This window comes from Anabrus simplex, chromosome 5 (genome assembly GCF_040414725.1).
Source record: "Anabrus simplex isolate iqAnaSimp1 chromosome 5, ASM4041472v1, whole genome shotgun sequence".
In the NCBI taxonomy this organism is placed as follows: Eukaryota; Metazoa; Arthropoda; class Insecta; order Orthoptera; family Tettigoniidae; genus Anabrus; species Anabrus simplex.
The window spans coordinates 72,804,613-72,830,067 of NC_090269.1; the positions used below are offsets into that span (position 1 = coordinate 72,804,613).

A 25,455-nucleotide genomic window follows, 5' to 3' on the forward strand; every position below is an offset into this window, starting at 1 on the left:
CAAGATGAGGAGTGAGGTAGTTTGCCATTGCTTTCCTCACTGGATCAGAAAGTACTATTGCAGCACGACTGACCCTATGAGCATCACCTTTCACAACACTCAGATGCACTAGTCGTGCTCTGAATGTCATTACTCAGCACTACCCATACCCCATCAGCTTCCATATTGTCACAGCCATGGATCTTGACTGGGACTTTGGTGGAAGCTACACTTTACTCTGGCCTGTGCCAAGAGTTGGATGCAAAAGTGCTGTATCCATCAAGAAATGACAGCAGGCAGCAATCTTGGATATTAGTCCACATTTGTAATGTTTAAATATTAAGTATTAATTACGCTGTTTAACTGCATTATTGCCAGGCATGTTGAAGCTGAAGTTGATATCATCTGTAGGTTTATCTCAGTAGTTATCATGGTTAAGAAACCTTGTATGCTGAGCTCGTATGAAATATCTTAAGGATTACCATGAAACGAATATATAATTAATCCGGTTTCTCATTTTTTTTTTGCCGGGCTGAGTGGCTCAGACTGTTAAGGCGCTGGCCTTCTAAACCCCAACTTGTCAGGTTCGATCCTGGCTCAGTCCGGTGGTATATGAAGGTGCTCAAATACGGCAGCCTCGTGTCGGTAGATTTACTGGCACGTAAAAGAACTCCTGCGGGACTAAATTCCGACACCTCTGCGTCTCCGAAGACCGTAAAAGTAGTTAGTGGGACGTAAAACAATTATTATTATTATTATTATTATTATTATTATTATTATTATTATTATCATCCTTTTGCTGGAGTACAGGTAGTGTGTATCCTAATTTTTCACCATGTTCAAATTTTCCAGTTTTCCAATTTTACATAGAAGTTAACGTCTGCTTACCTTTTTCAATATTGTTTTGTATTGTTTTAGTTCTTCTCCGTTTATATTGTGTGTTAATTTCTCCTTTTATTCATGTGAGTGTCAGGTAGTCTACCATTTTGCATAATGTTAAAAATAGAAGTGTTTTATTTTATTCCATTTTTATATTTTAAGAAATTTCCTTCATTGTAATTCTTTTTTTTTTTTTTGTTATTGAAGCTTGAACTTGTTGGATTATATTGGGTTTCCTTTCTTTAGTGTTGTTAAAAATACACATAACGTTGAGAACTTCATGAGGTCTACTTCAAGTCCTGTGTGGCAAACAAATAGAGTATTCTACATCTACTCAGGCCTACCTCCCATAGATCATGTAAAATATGAGATTATTACATGTAGTGTCCGCCTCTGTGGTGTAGTGGTTAGCGTGATTAGCTGCCACCCCCGGAGGCCCGGGTTCGATTCCCGACTCTGCCACGAAATTTGAAAAGTGGTACGAGGGCTGGAACGGGGTCCACTCAGCCTCGGGAGGTCAACTGAGTAGAGGTGGGTTCGATTCCCACCTCAGCCATCCTGGAAGTGGTTTTCCGTGGTTTCCCACTTCTCCTCCAGGCGAATGCCGGGATGGTACCTAACTTAAGGCCACGGCCGCTTCCTTCCCTCTTCCTTGCCTATCCCTTCCAATATTTCCAACCCCCCACAAGGCCCCTGTTCAGCATAGCAGGTGGGGCGAGGTACTGGTCATACTCCCCAGTTGTATCCCCCGACCAAGAGACTGAAGCTCCAGGACACTGCCCTTGAAGGCGGTAGAGGTGGGATCCCTCGCTGAGTCCGAGGGAAAAACCGAACCTGGAGGGTAAACAGATGATGATGATGATTACATGTGGCGTTGAGTTTAATAATTGAACAAGTCACACCAACAACATTGTAACTGCCATAGAGGAAAGTTTCCAGTAGCTACAGAAAACATGTTTAAAGGAAATTAAGGTGGGGTTGTCTGTTATCATTACATCCTGGTATATAATGATTACTTTAATGTGCAATCCGATGCAATATTCTTCCACTGCAATTTAGAGTTTAATGCATGTTTTCAAAGGAGCAAAAACGTTGTAAGTACTTGGCGGTTACAACGAAGTTGCTACGCGCTTTTTTTCCACAACGGGATAAAAACATTAGGTTAGCTCAAAAACTAGTTTGAATGCCATTTTACACCCTTTATTTAGAAAATAAACAATAGTATTAGATATGCTATTTTTTCGTTTTATGATTTTTAGAATGGAGCATATAATGGAACATCAAACAAGTCATTCGTGAAGAAAGGAATCCTAAGCTCTGCATATCTTTAACAGAAGAAACCAGTCATTCTATTCTGAGATGCAGATAAAAGGCAATATAAACGATATATATCTTTCAAGTCCTTTTGATCGGAAGAGGATTAGCGTACACATTGGCAAAAGATGATACCCGAACAGGTAGAAGTTTTTCTTTACTCGACCGACCTCCTGCCTCTTTCGTAAGGGAATGAGTGATCCCGGAATGCAATACATCGTGCGTTCTTCCTTAGCGTTCTGTAGACGGCCCCTGGTAATCTGTGGCCGAATGCTCTCCGTTACTTTGAACGACCCTTTATTCAGTGCATTCTCAATTATATTCGTGTCTTTCAGGGGAGATTGTGCCTTGTATACCGACAAAGTTATATTTGTCTAATTAGGTACGTTTATCTCAAGAACTATGCATGATAAGGAAGTAAACCTGATAAATCATGAGTGTCTCTTCCAAACGCCATTTTTCTAGCTAGATAGTTTTCGTAACGTGGTTTTTAGAAATCATTTCTTAAGTAATTAAAAAACCTCAGATTTTTCAACTTAATTAAATGATAATTAGCAAACTATACAATTCAAGTTATTAAAAAATGCATAAATAATATTATGCTTATACATAGTAACATGTGTAATTTTCATTGTCCTAAGTTTCTGAGAAATTGGTAATTAAAGTCATCGGTTTGCATTCAGTCAACCTTAAATTTTCGTTCACAGCTGGCATGGGCAATAATTGCAATCCAATCCATTGACAAATGCACAGCTGCTGATTTCTACTTCCTCTCCATTAAAGCGAAGCGGCTGTTGAAATGGAAGAAAGCTCTGTCCTGTAATAAGAAATTCCTGTTCATCGGGTGAGAAGTAGTTTTGGAGTACAAGGTGTTGCATTGAAATAGTCATTCGCCAGGTTTTTATATTTTTAAATATTTTTTTTCAATACAGCGAGCTGGCCACGGTCAAAATTTTCCCTGGTTTTTAGGTTGAAAAGTTAATTTTACACGTACATTAGAATACACGATGATAGTTCAGACGAACCTCGCTTAGCAATATCATCATTATCATTAGTCTCTACCCATCTGCGTTTAGGGCTGTAGCCCAGGTGGCTGATTCTATATATTATTTCGTAAGGGGTAAGGTTAATCTCTAAAGTTAATAATCACTTTCTTATGTTTGAGGTATACAAACCTGGAAGGGATGACACTGACTGACGCGGGATTATTTAAACAGGAACATAATCTTCTTAGGTATTAACTTGTGTATTCGTTGCGAATACTGCCGGCCGTGGGCTGCAGCAAAATATACAGAAATCGCTTCGGTGGTGGGTAGACAAAGTTGGATTGTTGCCCAACTCCACTGAACACGGAACGAAAGGAGACATATCAAGTGTAAACATGAGTAAGTTACAGTGTTATAAAAGTACAGGCGAGGCTAACAAATGAAATAGCCCAAAAAAGATTCCTTATAATGCAGGTACCGATTGCAAATGGCAATTAAAACATTGCTGCACTTAACTCATTAGGCGATCGTTACAACGTTGTCGCACTTAACTCATTAGGCGTTCGTTACAACGTTGCTGCACTTAACTCATAAGGCGTTCGTTACAACGTTGTTGCACTTAACTCATTAGGCGTTCGTTACAACGTTGTTGCACTTAACTCATTAGGCGTTCGTTACAACGTTGTTGCACTTAACTCATTAGGCGTTCGTTACAACGTTGCTGCACTTAACTCATAAGGCGTTCGTTACAACGTTGTTGCATTTAACTCATTAGGCGTTCCTTACAACGTTGCTGCACTTAACTCATAAGGCGTTCGTTATAACGTTGTTGCACTTAACTCATTAGGCGTTCCTTACAACGTTGCTGCACTTAACTCATTAGGCGTCCGTTACAACGTTGCTGCACTTAACTCATAAGGCGTTCGTTACAACGTTGTTGCACTTAACTCATTAGGCGTTCGTTACAACGTTGCTGCACTTAACTCATTAGGCGTTCGTTACAACGTTGCCGCACTTAACTCATTAGGCGTTCGTTACAATGTTGTTGCACTTAACTCATAAGGCGTTCGTTACAACGTTGTTGCACTTAACTCATAAGGCGTTCGTTACAACGTTGCCGCACTTAACTCATAAGGCGTTCCTTACAACGTTGTTGCACTTAACTCATAAGGCGTTCGTTACAACGTTGTTGCACTTAACTCATAAGGCGTTCGTTACAACGTTGTTGCACTTAACTCATAAGGCGTTCGTCACAACGTTGCTGCACTTAACTCATAAGGCGTTCGTTACAACGTTGCTGCACTTAACTCATAAGGCGTTCGTTACAACGTTGTTGCACTTAACTCATAAGGCGTTCGTTACAACGTTGTTGCACTTAACTCATAAGGCGTTCGTTACAACGTTGCTGCACTTAACTCATAAGGCGTTCGTTACAACGTTGCTGCACTTAACTCATAAGGCGTTCGTTACAATGTTGTTGCACTTAACTCATTAGGCGTTCGTTACAACGTTGTTGCACTTAACTCATAAGGCGTTCGTTACAACGTTGTTGCACTTAACTCATAAGGCGTTCGTTACAACGTTGTTGCACTTAACTCATAAGGCGTTCGTTTCCTGGGCATCCGTCTCTTCCATGTTGTAATCTACGACCGCCCTGAATCTCTCAAAGCTTTACTCTTATTCTTCGGCCTTTCTGAAAGTATTGTTTTCTTTCCCTTGTCTTTGTTCAATCGTTCTTCCGCAGGACACCGAATCAAATCAGTGGTACTTGCAACTCCCTCTATGGACCGGCGGTAGAGTATCGGCCTCCGCATCCGAAGATAGCGGATTGAAACCCGGCAAAGAGAGTTGGATGTTTGAAGGGTAGACAAAAATCCATTCGACACTCCATGTCGTACGATGTCGGCATGTAAAATACCTCTGATGACACATTTGGTGTTTACCCGACAAAATGAATTAAAACTCAGCCACAGACAGCCAAGAAATATTTGATTTACTCTGCCATCTAGAAGGCCTGGAGTAAAATGGGACATCGAAACTGACGAGCAGACAGCCAGATGGCGTCAAATTCAAATGTCTGCATATGATAGCTAAGGCCATGCGATATTAATATTATTGTTATTATTGCATTCCAGGCTTCCGTGTTTCCAACCTTGTTGCCTTAGACAGACAGACCTATCTACATCACATTCTGCACTCCATAGCATTTTCGATTCGATAGCGGATGGGAGATACAACATCGTTGCGTCTATAACCAGGTTTGAAAATGTAGCGTTTCAAAAATATTTGGAGTGGCTCATTCAAGTATTTAATTTGCTAATCTAAATTGAGAGATAATTAGGAGGAATGCGGCAGTACTCTGTAAATGAATATATCATCGCATAATTTACATAGAGCTAAAGCAGGAAATTGAAGAAAACTATTTACACATGTTCCGTCCTCTCAGAAAATTTATACAGAGCGCGCTCTTGTCCGCGTCTCTATTGAGTGTCCAGAATGCATCTGGTTTCCGGCAAGAAAACGAGACAGGCTAGAACTAGACAACATGTCGGCGAGACATGCATTCACGGCCACATGGCCTCCAACTTAATCAATAGCCATCCAGGCATTTCAGTTTATTGTTTAACGTGTAAATAGTTTCTATGTATTTTGTTAATCATGTACAATTGTAATAAAAGTTTCATTACGTGTAATATTGGTGAATGACTTGGCCCTATGGTCTTATCACGTGCTTAACCAAACTACAGTCCACTACCAGAATAATCATCGCTGTTTAGTAATACAACATGTGTGCTACAGCATTCAATTCGTCACCAAACATTTTGGTCCATTTCCGGGCCCGATATTACACGGCAAAAGTGAAACGCGTGTGAAATATCCGCAGGATTGGAAACATACAATGCAACGTGGGACTCTTCAGTTTACAAGGTCAGATTCCCTTTAATTACCTTTTCCTTGCATTATTTACATTTGTGTGAGCCAGTGCTTTACGATGGACGAGAACGAAATCGCAAAGCTGATCAAGCAACGGGGTTATCTGAAAGGTAGAATCACAAAAATCAAAACTTTCGTCGAAAAGTACGACACTACTCAAAACCTAGCAGACATTAGGGTTAGATATGATGCACTTATTGATTTAGAAAGCAAATACGATTTAGTTCAATCGCAGCTTGAGGTGGAGGATAGTAAACGAGATCATGGGGTAGATAGAGATGAAGTAGATGACATTGTGTACAGTTTGAAGGCAAAAATGCAGGTATTATTGTCGCCAGACCAACACGAAAATGCCGGTAGTATCAGAAGTAACACTTCCAATTCGTCGCATGAAAATATCAACATCAAATTACCCGCGATTAAACTACCCATGTTTAGTGGTAACTATGAAGATTGGATGTCGTTTGAAGATAATTTCAAACTATTGGTGCATGAAAATTCCAGTCTAGCAACCATTCAGAAATTTCACTATTTACTAGGAGCAGTTCAAGGTTCAGCTAAAGCATTAATTCAGAACCTTCCAACTACTGAAACAAACTATACGGTAGCTTGGAACCTATTATGTGATCGGTTTCAAAACAAGAGACTGATAGCAGCAAAGCATGTTAGAGAAATCTTAAACATTGCAACAGTGGAGAATGAAACCGCTGAAGACCTCAGGCAGTTCATCGGCACATTCTCAAGCAACTTACAAGCACTTAAAGCATTGAAATTAGATACTCCTCTCGAAGAAGTAATATTATCACAACATATTGTTGATCATCTTGATTATGAAACCAGGAGGGGCTGGGAACTAGAAGCAAACGCCAACAAAAATTCCTCCCTCAAACAATTAACATCTTACATTGAACATCGCTGCCAAGTCCTTGAAAGCATGCAAACATCTGTCAGTCAAGGCAAGGTGCGCGGTAGTAAAGAAAGCTCACACAAGAAAAAACCGTCGTCCTATACACATGTTGCATGCATTAACAATCAGTGCTCTTATTGTAAACAAGGTCATACACCAGGACTTTTTGCATGTGAAGCATTTCTCAAGTTAACAGTGTCAAATCGCATTCAATATGCTCGTGACAACAAACTCTGTTTAAATTGTCTTAGAGCATCACATAAAACATCAGAGTGTACATCCAGTCACTGTCGCAAATGCAACAAGGCCCACAACACATTACTACATCTTGAAAATCACAAGTCTAGTACAACTAATGAAACTACTTCTAACAACAAGGTGGTATTTGCCAGCGTTCACACAACTACCAAGAATGAACATCCATGTACTCGAAACAAACCATATGTGTTGTTATCCACAGTTATTGTCAAAATCAAGGATCACAGTGGTAAATTTCGCAAGGTTCGAGGACTCTTGGACAGCGGCAGTCAGACTCATCTCATTACTACAGACACTGTCAGCAGACTAAATTTAAAATGTAAAGAAGACACCACTTCTATTGTAGGCATTAACAATTCTTCATCAACTCTGAAACACAGTGTGGATATTCACCTCCAGTCCACAACATCAGATTTTAACACTAACATAAATTGTTTAGTGGTTCCTGCCATCACAGGAGAAATGCCTTCCATGGAGTTAGACTACAAATCGTGGAACCTACCTAATGACATCACACTAGCAGATCCTAAATTCTACAGTCCAGGCAAGGTAGATTTAATCATTGGTGCAGAGATGTTCTTTAACATTTTAAAGACAGATGGGAAAAAACGTGCAGGTGATTACCCGGTATTGCAGGACACTCATCTGGGTTGGATAATTTCTGGTAAATGCCCTCAGTCAAACAGCCATCCTGCATGCAACACAGTCACTTCTCTCTTTGTCAAAAAGGAAGATCAACTCGACACGCAACTTCGTAAATTTTGGGAAATAGAAGAATTGCATACTAAACCCAAAACTCAGGATGAACAACAGTGTTTACAGCACTTCAAGGAAAACACCACACGCACTCCTGAAGGAAGATTCGTTGTCAGGTTACCTCGTAAGGAAACTCGATCACCCTTGGGCAATTCTCGTGATATGGCAACACAGCGATTTCAACAACTGGAAGCAAAATTCAAGAAAAATCCAGTATTGCATGAACAGTATGCAAACTTCATGTCCGAGTATGAACAGTTATCTCACATGAGGGAGGTAGGCCTACATGCAACAAATGATTCTGAACATTATTACTTGCCACACCACGCAGTATTTAAACAAAGCACAACTACATCAGTCAGAGTAGTTTTTGACGCATCAGCCAAAACTACTACTGGAGTGTCGCTTAATGATACATTGTTAGTAGGGCCTACTATACAACAAGACCTTTATTCCATTGTGTTGAGATTCAGGACACACAACATTGCATTTACGAGAGACATCACGAAAATGTACAGACAAGTTCGGGTTCATGAAAATGACACGCAGTTGCAAAGAATTATTTGGAGGGAATCGCCACAAACAGCTATCAAGACTTACGAACTATTGACTGTCACGTATGGTACAGCTTCAGCTCCATATTTGGCAACACAGTGCCTCAAACAATTGGCAGAAGATGAAGCAACTTCATTTCCACTGGCATCAACGGTTTTACAAAGGGATTTTTATGTTGATGATGCCCTGTGTGGTGCGTCCAACATCGCTGAAGCATTAAAATTGCAAGGTGAACTCATAGCCTTACTCAATAAAGGTGGTTTTCCCATCAGGAAATGGTGCTCAAATCATCAAGCTATACTTGCCGCTGTTCCACCTGAAGACAGAGAAATTAATTTACCTTTCCAGTTTGATAATGATGACACCATACAAGCTTTAGGATTATCATGGCATCCTACGTCAGACAAATTCTTAGTGGCAAACAGAATCAAACACATTCCAGGGAACAGTAACATTACTAAACGCACCACTACGTCAGTTGTAGCATCTATATTTGACCCATTAGGATTGATCAGTCCATTAGTGATACTATACAAGATATTTTTGCAGGACTTATGGTTACATCAACTTCACTGGGACGACCCACTGCCAGATCCATTAGCATCAGACTGGGCAAAATTACAAATGCAGCTAGCACACATTGACAATATACAAGTAGAACGCCACGTATTAATTGAGGGTGACTTGGCAAATATTCAAGTTCATGGATTTTCAGACGCTTCCGAGCGAGCTTATGGCGCATGCATCTACCTTCGGTCAGTGAATCAGGAGGGTGAAGTATCAGTCAAACTGCTATGCTCTAAATCGCGCGTAGCTCCGGTTAAACGAGTCACTCTTCCTTGTCTAGAACTTCTCGGTGCAGCATTATTAGCTCAGTTGGTACACAAAACCATGCCAGTCTTAAACTTGGCCATTAATGAAACACATTTATGGACAGACTCCACTATCGTACTGTCGTGGTTAGCATCACCAGCATCACGTTGGAAGACCTTTGTAGCAAATAGGGTAGCTCACATTCAACAGTCAACGAACACTAGTGACTGGCATCATGTACCATCACAAGATAATCCAGCGGACTTGATTTCTCGAGGCGTCAGACCAGCAGATCTGCAAAACTCAACCATTTGGTGGTCAGGACCCGCCTGGTTGTCCACTTCTGAGTTAAATTGGCCGCAGAACAACAATGTTGAGGATTCGCTCGCCATAGCAGAGCAGCGACAATCATCCACACTATTAGTAGTGACACAAGCTGAAACTATTATTGAGAAATTCTCATCATTAATAAGACTGCAACGAGTAATAGCTTATTGTTACAGATTTTTGCATAACACTAAGCATGCCAGGGACAAGAAAATTGGGCCTTTAAATGTTGAAGAATTGGAACATTCATTAGAAGTCTGCATTCGTATTGCACAAAATGCAGCCTTCTCAGAAGAGATTGGAGACCTGAAAAACGGAGGCGTAGTCTCTAAGAAGAGCCAGATAAGGAACCTATGTCCCTTCTTACACAACAATATTCTAAGGGTCGGAGGCAGGTTGAAGAATGCATCGATTCCGTTTTCATCCAAACATCCAATACTGTTACCATCAAAACATCACCTGACGACTCTAATTGTCAAACATGAACACTTACAACAAGCTCATGCAGGACCAGAATTGTTGTTAGCAACCCTTCGTCAACGTTATTGGATTCTGAATGGCAGAAATGTAGCCAGACAGCAAGTGCACAAATGCGTAACATGTTACAAATTGAAAGGCGTAACTAGTCATCAACTCATGGCTGACTATCCTGAGCATAGAGTTCAACCAGCACGTCCATTCAGTGTTTGTGGCATTGATTATGGAGGTCCTATTCTACTTCGCCCAATTAACAAGAGGAGCAATGTCCGTATCAAGGCATACATCGCACTATTTGTTTGCTTCACGACAAAGGCTGTACATTTGGAAGTAGTCAGCAGTCTTACTACAGATGCCTTCTTAGCCGCACTTCGCCGTTTCATAGCCAGAAGAGGAAAACCCGCAGATATCTACAGTGACAATGCTACTACGTTTATTGGAGCCGATAGAGAATTAAAAGATCTTCACCAATTCATAGCATCACCGCAGCATCAAGAGGAAGTTGTAAGCAATCTGGCAAACAAGGGTATCAACTGGCATTACATTCCACCTCGTTCACCCCATTTTGGAGGATTATGGGAAGCTGGCATTAAGTCAGTTAAATATCATTTGCATCGAGTTGTTGGAAACTCATCATTAACATTTGAAGAGCTTAGTACTGTGCTCACACAAATTGAAGCCTGTTTAAATTCACGTCCACTTACAGTCCTATCCTCAGATCCGACTGACCCTCAACCCTTGACTCCAGGTCATTTTCTTACTGGAAGCAGTTTGAATTCCATTCCTGAATCCAATCTGACACTTGTACCCAGCAATAAACTTTCAGCATGGAAACGGTTGCAGCAAATGGTGCAACACTTTTGGACCAGATGGCATAAGGAATACTTAACCCAACTACAAAACAGGCCAAAGTGGGCCTCCCAGCAACCTTGTATACAACTTGGAGCAGTGGTGGTTATCAAGGAGGACAATTTACCCCCGCTTCAGTGGAGACTAGGTGTGGTTGAGGAACTTCACCCAGGTCTCGATGGACTTGTGCGAGCAGTCACCATAAAAACTGCTCATGGAATTTTCAAGAGACCAATAGTGAAGTTGTGTCCCCTTCCCATCGAGTAGTGTTTTCTTTTAAATGACAATATGATTCCTTACAGTGTCAGTTAATTGATTGGTGTATAAAGTTGTATTTGTAGTTATATTGTACAGTCATTTAACAAAATGAACAATTCAAAAACTCTCATTGTGCAGCTGTGAACAAAACAAACAATGCATCAGCCTGCACACCAGTGTACAGTTCTGTTTCATTTTATCTATGTTAATTAGTGATTGACGTTCATTTAAGTGCAACATTTATTATTATGTATTTGTATTCTGATGATATTTTGTTTTATGTTAGTGTTATTTTCATTGAAACTGTATTTTGTCTTGATTGAATGCAATCAACAGAGGGGAGAATGTTCCGTCCTCTCAGAAAATTTATACAGAGCGCGCTCTTGTCCGCGTCTCTATTGAGTGTCCAGAATGCATCTGGTTTCCGGCAAGAAAACGAGACAGGCTAGAACTAGACAACATGTCGGCGAGACATGCATTCACGGCCACATGGCCTCCAACTTAATCAATAGCCATCCAGGCATTTCAGTTTATTGTTTAACGTGTAAATAGTTTCTATGTATTTTGTTAATCATGTACAATTGTAATAAAAGTTTCATTACGTGTAATATTGGTGAATGACTTGGCCCTATGGTCTTATCACGTGCTTAACCAAACTACAGTCCACTACCAGAATAATCATCGCTGTTTAGTAATACAACATGTGTGCTACAGCATTCAATTCGTCACCAAACAACACATGGTCGACGGTACACATCAACCAACCCTTGTCCAGAATCCATCGCAGATAGTTCAAATATTCAGATATCTCGAAGGAAGCAATGTGTTTTAGTTTTCGGGGCATCTTCTTATGCTATATTTTCACGAACTATTTCTCAATTTTCCAGGCTCCAGACTGAGGCCCAAGACGCTCCAGGCGGTGGATGTTCCTGTGATCGACAACAGACTGTGCGAGCGATGGCACAAGTCCAATGGTATCAACGTGGTGATTTACGAAGAGATGATGTGTGCAGGATACCGCGGGGGAGGCAAGGATTCCTGCCAGGTGAGGCCTGTACTAGTCATATGACCCATATAATTTAATTTAACTGTCTTTCGTACCTCTACTAGACTTCCCTTGTCTGTGTGAAGTTCAGTTCACACTGTATTTATTTGAAATATTTAGACCTATATCCTGCTATTTCTGCTTCATTCTTTGAACATGCTCAAACTGTGAATCAATAATAAAGTACGTAGCGCATAGTTTTAACCTGTTCTCATGTAATGATGGCTATTTCTATTGTTATTTTCTTGATTAATTTACCTTGATATGTAACAATAGTGTTTTACGGGTGGTATCCTTTGAAGGCCATTAATTCTGTTCCCGGTTATTGTTGCCATTTGCTGTTCCTTTTCGGTGGGTAGAGCGAGATAAGTATATCTCCGGAAGAACGTGATTTACATATTTGAAGGAAATCCATTCCAAATTATTTTTAATTTTTATTCCGGATCCTTAAGGTCTCGACTTAAAGTGTATGCCAAAAATCCTCAAAACGTGAGGAAATAAGACCATAGCCATTCACCTAGAAATCATCCCCAAAAAATCAGAACAGTTCGGGGAATCGTCAGAAATAGGGGAAAAGACAATCGACCGACTTCAACGTCATCTCAAGGAAATAAGTTATAGATTACAATAATTACAGTAATGAGAAACGTCTGGGCCATTAGCTGTGTGTATGTGCAGTGTTTCTCCTCAGTGTCATTGAGCGCGTCGGTTTGACTGGCGCACCTTTCCAAGTCACTGCCTATCACTGGCAGACTGTCTGTTCTTTACTTTACAAGTGAAGCCTAACTGGTAGCCTGTGTACACGTAGTATCCGTATTTGTGGTAAAGAATGGCATTTATTTGGTTACCAATCCTTAACTTGACAATGTAGGCAGCCTGCCGCTGCTATGCAGTGTTTTGGAAAGATGTGCCAGTCCAACTGATGAGCCCAACGACGTGGTGTGGACGAAACACTCCACGTATACAAGGCCTAATAATCCTTATTTTCCTAATGCTTTGGCTTGTTTATTTGTGGCCGTGAAAGTCTTAACTGGCGAAGACTTAGATTATTGGTGAACAACATACAGTCAACACATTGCCCTAGAAATTTTGGTTGAGCAGACTGGCCGATAATTAAACGTTCAGTTAAATGAACTTTACAGACATATCAGGTTAAAATAAACATGAAAAATATACCTGGCCTCTAGGATCATACTTTAACTCACATGTATGGCATCAGTTTCCATGACTCATTAATTACCGTACTGCACATGGACCTCACAATTTTTGGAGAATTATATGTGAATTACAGAAGCTCCATGCTATTTTGACTGAGAAGTGTTTTTGTTTCAGCTAAGAATTAACATCTGTAATATTTTATGCATGTTTATTACTTTAAAGTGAAGCCTGCCTGTATACATGTATTGTCCGTACGTTTGGTAAAGAATGGTATGTACTTTGGTATTGTACATTTCAGGGTGACTCCGGTGGTCCGCTGATGATGGAGAAGAGTGGTCGCTGGTACCTGATCGGCATCGTTTCTGCCGGCTATTCGTGTGCTCAGAGAGGACAGCCTGGAATATATCACCGTGTGGCACATACTGTGGACTGGATTTCTTACATTGTTAATTCGTAACAGTCAGCAACTGGCATTGTTGGTGTTCAAGTAGATCTGCGTGCTAGGGGTCAAGGTACCTTCAAGCGATAAAACTGCGCTTAGAGGTAAAAGAAAACCTTAGTTCTAAGTTAGATGACTGTTAGAGAGCCCTTTGGGAGACCAAGGTTTGCCTTTGTGTTATGAGTAAATCAAAGGTACTTACGAAAGAAGATTTTATTAATTTATGATCAAACTATGACAGAAAGCCTGTTATATAAATACTACCAGTAATCTGATTAATTGTGGTTAATTTCCTTCGAAATGCTGACCACGTTTTGTATATTACCTGTTAGTGTCCCTAAGAATAAACAGAGGATTAAGAACAGTAGCAGGAACGTTTGAGCAACTGTTAAAGTCCGAGGAAATACCTGCTTGTTCGTGATCAGATGTTCAGAGACGATCGTTAATGACTTAATGTACATATCAACTGAGTGAAACCTTAAGATTGGTGCCAAAATATCAAAATCCAAATGTAGCTAGTTTTATATGATATTTTGTCAAATATTGAGCATGGTAAATCCCTAGTCTTCATTAACATAGCACAGACCCAAGACAGAAGTTTCTTCAATGATATTAAGGGCTGTATAGGCTGATACGGGAGGAATTCTACCGGACTTTTATCATCAGTGATTCCTTATCAAACAATATAAATTATCTCTTCTCTGAAAGTGTTCGGTTAACACTAAGGTGAAGAAAGATATATTTTATAAAGCACTTCACTTTGAATTAATAGCAATAAATAATAGGACATTTAATGCACTATAGGCCTACTCTAAAACCGTAATCCATGAAATGAAGGAGCACTATCCACAATTTAAGGCGCAAAAACACTGAAATACTTTCAACAAATGAAACTTGAATATTCAGAATGAAAGATAATGAACATGTTATGAAAATAATTCATATTCAGCATCTGAAATATTTAAAAAAGACTGACTGATTCAGACGATTCCACCGTAACCTTTACTGAGATGTATTCACAGTTTTAATATTATTTGTTTGATTTTATCACAATGGAAGTACAGTAATATAGTTTGGTATTAACAGGATCATAGTTCTTTGTATGTGTTCATTAATTTTAGTACACAGTTATTCTTCAGTGTTAGTATTGTTTAAAATTGGCAGCTGAATAAATTAACGAGATACACAAGGTGTAATTATTGGATATTAGTACATTTCGTATTTGTATCAAGAAGTAAAACAGCATAAGCATTTTAGAAATATATAAAAAAGAGAAAAATACATATTAATTCCTAATTCTACGTGGTAAAAAGTTACATAAGCATTACAAACCTTAACATTACACTGTCGTTGCTTGTGATCTCTACGCTTCCACTTTGTTACAAGAGTCACTATTCATTTGTTTAACTTACTTTCAAACTGAAAACTCCTATGAACCATCCATGGTAATTGGTATTTAACCATCTCATAGAGATTGAAAACATATATAAATAAGTGAACAAATTCCTTCCACTCACTACAGAATTTCGTTTTGTGGAGTATTTTTCTATATATCATCGATGTAGATACATTTTTAAATAATCCATTCTTCTAAACTCGTACCATGAAATTATCTCCTGTCATAATAAAGTCCTGATATCTTCATTCGAGGAGACTAAGTTCTTACCAATCCCTAGTAATTCAGCTCAATACATTCCAAAAGAAACAAAATGAGTATATTATATACAAATATTCCATTTCTCATATTTTCTTTTTTAAAGATAACTTTCGATTTTCAATTTGGGCAAATTATGGTCATCTACTAGTGTATGACCTAATTCGATTAAGACTATTCAATTTTTATCCATATAATCTTATGGATATATATCCCTTACCATCTCTTTCTAATAATTCAAAATAGAATATAACAGCTAGATAGTCTTACGTGTATGACCAGTCCTTCTATGCGAAAACCATTTTCATTAGACTTTTCCTTCTTTAGATACTGAAAGCTAATAGAAAATTTCGTAGAGGAAGGTTATTTTGGTATCATTTTGAGCATTTTTTTATTTTACTCTACGACATTGTGATATTATTGTGGATGGATTTTTTTCTCCTTTTCTCCTGTTACATCTTTGTAGATTATAAATGCAAAGACAGATTAGTCTAATATCTTGCGTGTACCGTTGAATATAAACAATATACAAAACGGATACAAAGTATAGGCCTATATTGTGATTAAAATAAGAAAATCCAATTCAAGTTTGTAATATAAATGAAATGTGTACTGTAGTGATCGACATTTTAGTTATTTATAAATGGTATAAACTTATTTATTTTATGAATAAAATACTGTTGTTATATTAAAACACATTGCAACCTAATTTTGCAGACGTGTTCCATAACATGTCTTCTTATAAAAAGTTCGAACAGAGACGACCGAGGAATAGGATTATATTCGAGTTTTACAGCCGTAGAATTGTTACTTCTACCTATATAGGCACGCAACCAATACCTACGCTTTAAATTAAGTGAATTCGTTTAAGAATAACCTTCTAGACTGATCTTAAGTATTTCAGAACGATTCGTTCCTGTGCGTGGGATTGATAGCCTTTTAGTTTTGTAACGTCACGGATTTGTTTAATTTGAAAGAACCTTCCTACTTTCTCCAATGTACCAATATTTCAGAAGAACTTCCGACAATATTTCGATGGGAATGACTGGGGAAAGCTGAAGTACCTATTAAACAAATGAGACTTTACAAATAAAATAATTTATCTACTACGTTCAAGGAATTTCATTAAATGTTTTAGAAAGCTCTAGGTGCCTAGATGTATAATATTTTTCTTTCAGAGTTACATCGAGCGAAAAATTACTCTGCTGTGTTTATTGAAATTACCGAAATGTATTTACATACCGATAATATAAGAACTCCATAGTGCTTGCATTTTAATCCAGAATTTCTATAAATACTGAATATGTGTCCATTCTAATCTTGTGCATTAAGGTTTTAACACTATCTAAATATCGAAATATGGGTATTATATACGAAATGTATTTTCTAGGACGTCAAAAGTGGAAACTAATCTGTAAAAACAGTTACATTCTAATTTAAGATGTAACTTCCTATCATAGAATGAAATTAGACCATCCCCATCAAAAGACTTAAACTTCCCAGTACAAGTGAATTCAAGACTAATTTCTTTTGCTGAAAGGTCTGAGTATGGAAAGTAAACATACAATTAATTTCATTATTTTATGAACAGGTTCTACATTCCATACGAATATTTTTATTGTCGGTTTCTTCATTGTGAATGGATATGTATTACTGTATCGTAATTAGATCTTAATTTGCATAATATTTGTCTTCTAACACTATGCAGATTTAAATTAGAGACAACGTAAGGATAGTATTGTTATTCGAAGGGTTCCAAAATTGTGAACCGTTTGGAATTATGGAGTGTTTCTATTAATTCTATGATAATTGAGTTGGTTATTATAAAGAAAATGTTTCTCTCATGAATGTTGTTGCCAAGACAATGAAATGTACATGATTTTTATGATCATTATGCCAAAGTCACAGTGGTTCTTGACGATATTTTGGCAGATATAGTAACGAGATTATGAATGTTGTGTTCAGCGAGTGTTAATTTTATATTCCAAAGATTATGAAATAGTAATGTAAGAAATGTACGCCTGTTGGACAAAACATAACTTTTAGAAACCACATTACTGTATTTGTGACAATGAGCATAGCGTCAGTGTAAGGATGGAAAATGTTTTTCCATAATATACATTCCCTATGCATTTATATAAACGTATTTAAAGTTGAGTCTACAGTCAATTGTCATTAATAACGATAACGTAAGGAAGCAGCGACTTATTTATATTTATGTAATTTAAAGCACAAAGAAATGGTATTTCACATCCGCTAGGTCATAATATATTTTAGGATGACCTAGATTTTTCGAGCTGTTATTAATATGCCATTGTGAAATACGTGATGTAAAATATTTGGATTCATATACTAATTTCCTAGATGCGAAATGTTTCAGATGATATTTAAATTTTCCTAATTTTACAGTTAAAGAGAATTATATAACTACATTGTAATTATAACTCTCCATAAATGTGATTAAGATGTAAATGAATGTTATATTGTTTATAAATAAATGTTTCATAGAAAAATGTCTTTTTTCATTGTATTTCACCTTTGTTCAGTATTCGAACTTGAAGCTACGACAGCCCAGCTCAATGAGTTTTCTTTCGGCATAATAAAAACCAATAAACCTTTGGGCTTGATCCGTCCCAACAATAAGAGGAGCAGATTCGGATAGAAAGTGACATCTAATCATGAAACCTTGTCTGAAGTGCACAAAACGAAACGAATTTAAGGATCAAGGAGATGCTTGAACCTCATGGATCAACAGCAAGAGAAAGTTTTCCCACATCAAGCACACATTCAGTGCACGATGTAGGAGAAGGACTTTCCTCAAGAAATAAGTGAAGTCTTTCAGATACCAGACAAGTTCCTATCCTCTAACAAATGTTAACTTTCTTCAGATAGAATACAGATTTGTTAAATGAATTTTAATACATCTAGATATGAGAGAATTTTATCTCGTCAAGTAAGTGTTACTTCTCCGGATATAAGAATGATTCCACTCGTCAATCAAGTGTTCGTAATTTTCCTAATAGGAACATTCCTATCGTCAAATAAATGATTTATTCCTCCAGATAGAAGAGAGATTTCTCTAGTTAAAGAAATTTTAAGTCATAGTTTATAATTTTAGTGATCCGTGTTTGTTTCTCAATTTCAGTAGAAACGGACTTTTTATTAGGAATCTACCTCCTAATGAACACTACAGTCTATAACACTGTACACATCTTATCCTATCTCATAAGAAGTAGTACCAGTTGCGGTCACTGTGCGATCATCGTGAGCTACATATATACAAAGTGACTTAAAACTAAATAATTAACACACATAAACAATAATATGACATACAAAACCTAAAATACTAATTGTGCCATTTATTTTTTTTTGTTATTCCCGCAGAAGGATAGTTTTCACCCATTACATAAGTGTTGTAAGTTGTCCAGGTAGGGAAAAATTTCCTCTCGTCAAGTATTCCTATTGTCAAGCAAATGTTATCTTCCAAATGGGAGAAATATTCCTCTCGTTAAAGACGTCTTCATATCCTCCAGTTGAAGGAAAACACTTCTCGTCAAGCAAAAGTTAGACCTCCAGATACAGAGAGTTTTCTCTCACAAAATAAGTGTTGGAAGTCCCCCATGTAGAAGGAAGATTTATATCATTAAATGAGTGTTAATTCTACAGATAGGAGAGAGTTTTCTACCAGGAAAGAAGTGTTCTAAATACTCCAAATATGAGAAAGATTCCTCTCCTTCAATAAGAGTTAGTTCTAAAGATAGGAAATAGGTTTTATATCAACAATTAAGAGTTGTAGGAGACGGATTTGTTTCGATAAATGTTAGTCCTATATATAATCTTTTATTTAGGAAACTGACCCTCAACGAGTTTGCCATAAGACACATTGGTGTACAATTTTTAAGTTTTAGAATATAAATAGTTCCTTAAAAGAAGCACGGACCCACGGGCAGCCACTAGGTAGCTTTCCTTGAGGGAAACCTCTTCCACAACTCGGCCATCATCCCCAGTATGGTAACACTTGCATCCACTAACAATCGGAAAAACGGTGACGGAGTTTACATGATATTTCTCCATAGTGTAATTCGACACTGCCTGTTTCTCATAGCGTACACATCGCGGGTCTGTTTTTCACCTGATTGTAGAATACTGTAGGTCCAATATTACAGAACGATCTCCCTGTTTATCGGTGGCTAGAATATCTACTCTAGTGCTACCATCTTCAGCTAAGCAGTTCAATTCTTCATGTACTTCCCACCCGTTATCGCGAAAGGCTTTTGCAATAAGGCCGCGGATCGTGTGATGGTGAGTATTCCTAAGTAATGAGCCGAATGGACAGTAGCCGAGAACATGTCATAAAGTTTCAGTCTCACCACAGGCACGCCTGCAGTGGTTGTTTCCCTGGCGTCTACCATACAAGCTTCTTACTGGAACAACGTCTGCCATAATATTGATGCTTTGAGCCCACTCTGATGTTGAAAGGCCTACCTTTCCTGCGAACAACGTATTTCCTTGATGGTGCTGTGCGTACCGGGCAATTCCTTTGCCATTTTTTGGAAGGGAGCACCTTTTTTTTAACTCCTCATTTCTTAGCCCTTCCCTGATAGATTTGCCATTTTTTGTTGTTATTCCCGCAGAAAGATAGTTTTCACCCATTAAAGAAGTGTTGTAAGTTGTCCAGGTAGGGGAAAATTTCCTCTCGTCAAACAGGTGTTGGTCCTACAGTTAGGAGAAAGATTCCTCTCATCAAACATGCGCTCGTCGGCCAGATAGGAGGAAGATTCATCTCGTCAAAGATGGGATTAAGTCCGCCAGATAAGAGCAAGAGTCCTCTCTGTCAAGCAAGTGTAAGTATTCTAAACACGAAAATGATTCCCCTTAACTAAAAAGTGTTAAACGGTAGAACCGCCGATGTGGTCATTTTGACTGCTTTTGAAATTACGTATTATACTTTCGTTCACATTGCTAGTTGCTCATTATTGACGTTTCAAATATATGTTACTAAGTTTAGAACACATTTTACACGGAATATAACACTAAATTGAGGCAAATTATTTTACTTTATCAGAATATAATAATTTCCTTGTTTATTGGAAATACAAATGCGATTTTCACAAAAAAATTGTATCTACTGAACAAAAAGAGATTTTTGCTTCAAAGCCCTTTATAATCTAAGCTGTAACATAATTAGAAAACAAGCTATGAAATATTATTGATTCAGTTACTACATCTGCAGTTTTACACAACACAATCGTTATTACTGTACCTAAACAACACTGTGTTATTTCTTCTTGAGGTATGAAATATAAAAATGCATTTTGCACATACTTTATGCGAATCCTCTCTCCTTAGATTCAGGGACTACATACCATTTAGTAGTGGATTTGTTGAACCATACAGGCCTTCGCCCAATTACAGAGTTTAAATCCTTAATAGCCTAAGCCAACAAGACTATATAGAACTTGGAAACAAAGTGATAATAAATTGAGAATAAATGGCCAACGGTCGACACGCTTCCGGAGTGCCATTGGCCCTGTGAATACAGGCTATGATCACCTTAGTGCAGTTTTGTATCTATATGTTATGTAACCTAAGCAGGCTGCGTAACATTTTCTAGTTAACTGGTCAGCACCAGGCTTCCTCAGTAGTCAGGACTGCTGGGAGGCGTTATTACTACTATCCTTTTAGCCTCTACGCCTCACCAGCGATGACGGACGATAGATGGACTAGAGAGTGCAACACACAGCGCCACGTGATAACACGACTCTCCATACATGGGTTTCACCACAAGGTATGCGTAAACCAGAAGTTCCATGAGCCAGACGAAGATTGTAAGTGCATTTTGTGTGGACAGGAGTGTAGTAGATATCACATCATAACATGCACGAAAAGAACCAGGACAATTACAGACTATAGCAAAGACTAAAATGTGAAAATGCTCAAACTTGAGTGTACATTTCTCTATTAATTAATTAATTTTAGCCCATAATTACTATAGTCTCGTGAGCATCCTCGCGAGTCCTGGCAATCACCGTACATCTGGTTAACACCTGGTGAGGAGCCCACTATACTGAACTACATACCACAAAATTTACTTCCTTCGAGCAAGAACCACACACTCGTTATTTGCACTTAATTCAGCTAAAATTTGTCTTATTTTTTTGCATTTCTTCATTTCGTATTGCTGCCTTCGTTTATCACCTTGGATCCCTCTGCCAGCTTCAGGATGTAACTTCGGTGGCTAATCTTCAACCCCGTCACTTTTTTGTAAATGTGCCAGGAATTGATTGCTATCAAGTAAATTATATTGTCAAATACATGAACTGTCCCCCTCCGTGTACCAGATCGGGTAGTAATGAACAAAAACACAACTATGGAACTCGTTTCGACTTAAGGAAAACAAAACCAAAAAGCTTGGGGACAGTTTAATTTCCGCTAGTATCATGTGTCTCGAACAATTTCATTGCACACTGTCATTTGACCTATATTGCAGTTGATCAACAGCTAATCTCAAGTAAAACAAACTGTCCATTCATACAAACTAGATACGATTGGGATTGAATTTTGGCTACTCGTGTCTTTGCAAAGGGTTCCCATACCTAAGGAGAGACGAGCTCAGACAACGTGATGAGACACGTAATGAACTTGATGGAGCCATTTCATAAGTAGAGGCGAAACGTGATTACAGACTTTTTTACAACAGTGAAACTTGGTTGGAAGTTGAAAGATAATGTGACAAGCAGTGTTGGGACCATGGGACGACAAAGGGGAAAAGATTCTAACACTGTAAACACTATGAACGCTCCTCTTTACGTATAAGTTCTCCTCAAACATACCACTGACACTCTCACAGTGTATCAAGGTAAACGGGATAAGAACGTCCATGTTTACAGTTCATTGAACTCAGAAGTTGAACGTGAAACAAATCTCAGAAGGAAAGCCGAAACAGTGGACTTTTACAACAATACAAAATATGGTGTCAACGTAGTTGTTCAAGCGGGAAGAATATGTACTGTGTCTGGATTCTTGGCTGAATAGTTAGCATGCTGGTTTTGGTTTCAGGAGTATCTGTGTTCGATTCGCGGCCGGATCGATGATATTAATAGTGAAAGGTAAATTCCTTAGGCTTGGTGTCTGAGTGTTTGTAATCGTCTTACTAACTTCTCTTCATCTACAAACAATATCTTCCACTACTAACCACCACAGTAGCAAATGCATCCCTCCGCATATGGACTATAAAACGGGGACAAATACAGATCAAGTGCCGACCCCAATAAATTGGTAACATGGCCAGGAAGAAAAATAAGTAGTGTGATTTATCTGTGTATTGCTTGTTACTGAGTCTATGTTGTTCGTCTGCACCTAAATTGTCGCTTATAATTTTAGGTCTCTTTTTATCATGTTTTTGATGTCATATTATTATAATAAATATTGTTTAATAAAATAAGCAATAGCAGAAGTAGGTCCAACCCAACCCTTCAAAGGAAAGTGATGTAGGCCTATAGATCCAGTATTTCTTCTTCTTCTTCTTCTTCTGTATCTGTTTACCCTCCAGGTTCGGGTTTTCTCTCGGAATCAGCGAGGGATCCCACCTCTACCGCCTTAATGGCAGTGTCCTGGAGCTTCAGACTCTGAGTCGGGGATAAAACTGGGGAGAATGACCAGTACCTCGCCCAGGTGGCCTCACCTGCTATGCTGAACAGGGGCCTTGCGGAGAATGGGAAGATTGGAAGGGATAAACAAGGAAGAGGGAAGGGAGCGACCTTGGCCTTAAGTTAGGTACCATCCCGGCATTTGCTTGGAGGAGAAGTGGGGGAAAACAGAGACCCACTTCGAGGATGGCTGAGGTGGGAATCGAATCCACCTCTATTCAGCTGACTTCCCGAGGCTGATTGGACCCCGTTCCAGCACAGCTACTTTTGGAATTTCGTGGCAGAGCCGGGAATTGAACCCGGGCCTCCGGGGGTGGCAGCTAATCACACTAACCACTACACCACAGAGGCGGGCATTAATTAATTCAATGTAATTTTTTTTTATGTACGCATGAGATATTAGGATGATTGAATGTGGACCAATTATCACTCAGCGTTTAAAATTAATTGGGTTAGGCAGCATCCAATTTTAAATAACATTAAGACAGAAAAATTGCAGTTTCTGCTGGTGTAATGAACAAGCTAAGATGTGGAAAGTGGTATCTACATTTTGTGTATCCTGTATTTGAGGTAAAGTGAGTAAGTACTTAGCAGGAACTTCTGAGTACATGGTCACGATAGTTCAGTTCTTCCAAGGAAAACTTCAATGGATATTAGTAAACAACAGCATGCCTCTATAACGGGATCAGATCTAGTTTACATTTACATCTCTATTTAGAGGACAATATAATATACATTTCCCTCTATAAATCAAGCCTTTACATTACTTTTGACATCGTAGTCATAACTATGAGACGTCCAGGTTTTAATGAGCGAGTTATCTAGGAATCATGGGTCATGTAGCTATAAGCTTGTATTCATGAAATAACGTTGAAATCCCACTGTTAGCAGTCCTGAAGACAATACCCTGTGGTTCCCCGTTTTCACACCAGTCAAATGCTAGGAATGTACCGTTATTAAGGCTAAGGACGCTACATTTCCATCCCAGCCCATGTCTAGCCCGTCGTCACCGAAACGTGTATGATTTCGTGTGCCCTTAGCCATAGAAAGAAATCCTTCATTTTAACAGGGAATCTACAGTAAACCATATGAGAATGAATTTTCATTTCGTGAATATCACATATGTTGGCCTGGACTGAAACCATGGCCGTCATAAATTCCTTTCTTTAGGAAAGCAAATCTAATTTTTTTTTTATCGTAATTGGTTTTTTCGGCTTTAACCCTTTTGAGAAACATGTAACTACTTCTTTTCAAAACACTTCCTGGTGAGTCTCCTCTGCTACGATACAACTCACTTTCTCCCCGTTCTATTCCAAAGAATGTTCAGTTTCGACTGAGTTAATTTAGGTTCGTCAAACCAAACCAAACCAAACCCCATGGTGTAACAGCCCCGAGGGGCCTTGGCCTGACAAGAAACAGCTCGGTCGCTATTCTTGGTTTTCTAGACCAGGGCCGCCATCTCACCGTCAGATAGCTCCTCAATTGCAATCACGTAGGCCCAGTGGACCTCGAACCAGCCCTCAGATCCAGGTAAAAATCCCTGACCTGGCCAGGAATCGAACCTGGGGTCTCCGGGTAAGAGGCAGACACGCTACCCCTACACCGCGCGGCCGTCTATCATCAGTCTGCTGAAACTAATGTTGATTAAATACGTTTATAATCTGTCTTAAAAAGGAAACATATTGTGACAGTATTATACCTGAAATTTTAATTACTTTTTTTCTTTTCCAGATATAATTCTCTTACCACATGTTTCCATTATTAGATAGTTTATAAATTTATAGAATCAAAATTAGTTTCGGCAGACTGGAGAACCTAACAGTTATAAATCAATCTTCAATCAGACACTACTGATCTGCATTTTGGGCTATCGACCAGGTGAAAGATTTTCTATCAGTTGTTTTCCTAGATATTCCTTATTTTAATGAAGTTGGAAATTTTTTGAACATCTCCTTTTGTAAATTAATCCAGTCCATAATTTCTCTTTATATAAAAATATTTGCCCCAATTAGCCCTCTTAAATTCCAACTTTATCTTCACATTATGATCTTCCCTCCTTTTCAAAACTCCACTCAACCTTATAGGACAAATGCCATTCCATGCCATTTCACCACTGACAGCTTGTAACACAGCGCTTAATCGAGACTTCCCAGCCCAAAGTATGCAATATTTTCGTTACAATTTTGTCGGAAATCACCCAATAATGGGCGAGTGTTCA

The 25,455-nt window shown here is 38.6% G+C and overlaps 1 protein-coding gene across 1 annotated transcript in view; it reads left to right on the forward strand.

Annotated features, from left to right (window-relative positions):
* LOC136874357 (venom protease) overlaps nt 1–13,952 on the forward strand; it is a 128,506-nt gene extending 114,554 nt beyond the window's left edge. The window contains exons 5-6 of the mRNA XM_067147996.2: nt 12,180–12,337; nt 13,794–13,952. Of these exons, the coding sequence (XP_067004097.1) occupies nt 12,180–12,337; nt 13,794–13,952 (317 nt within the window). The remainder of the gene's footprint in view (nt 1–12,179; nt 12,338–13,793) is intronic.
* Nucleotides 13,953–25,455: the final 11,503 nt, after the last annotated feature.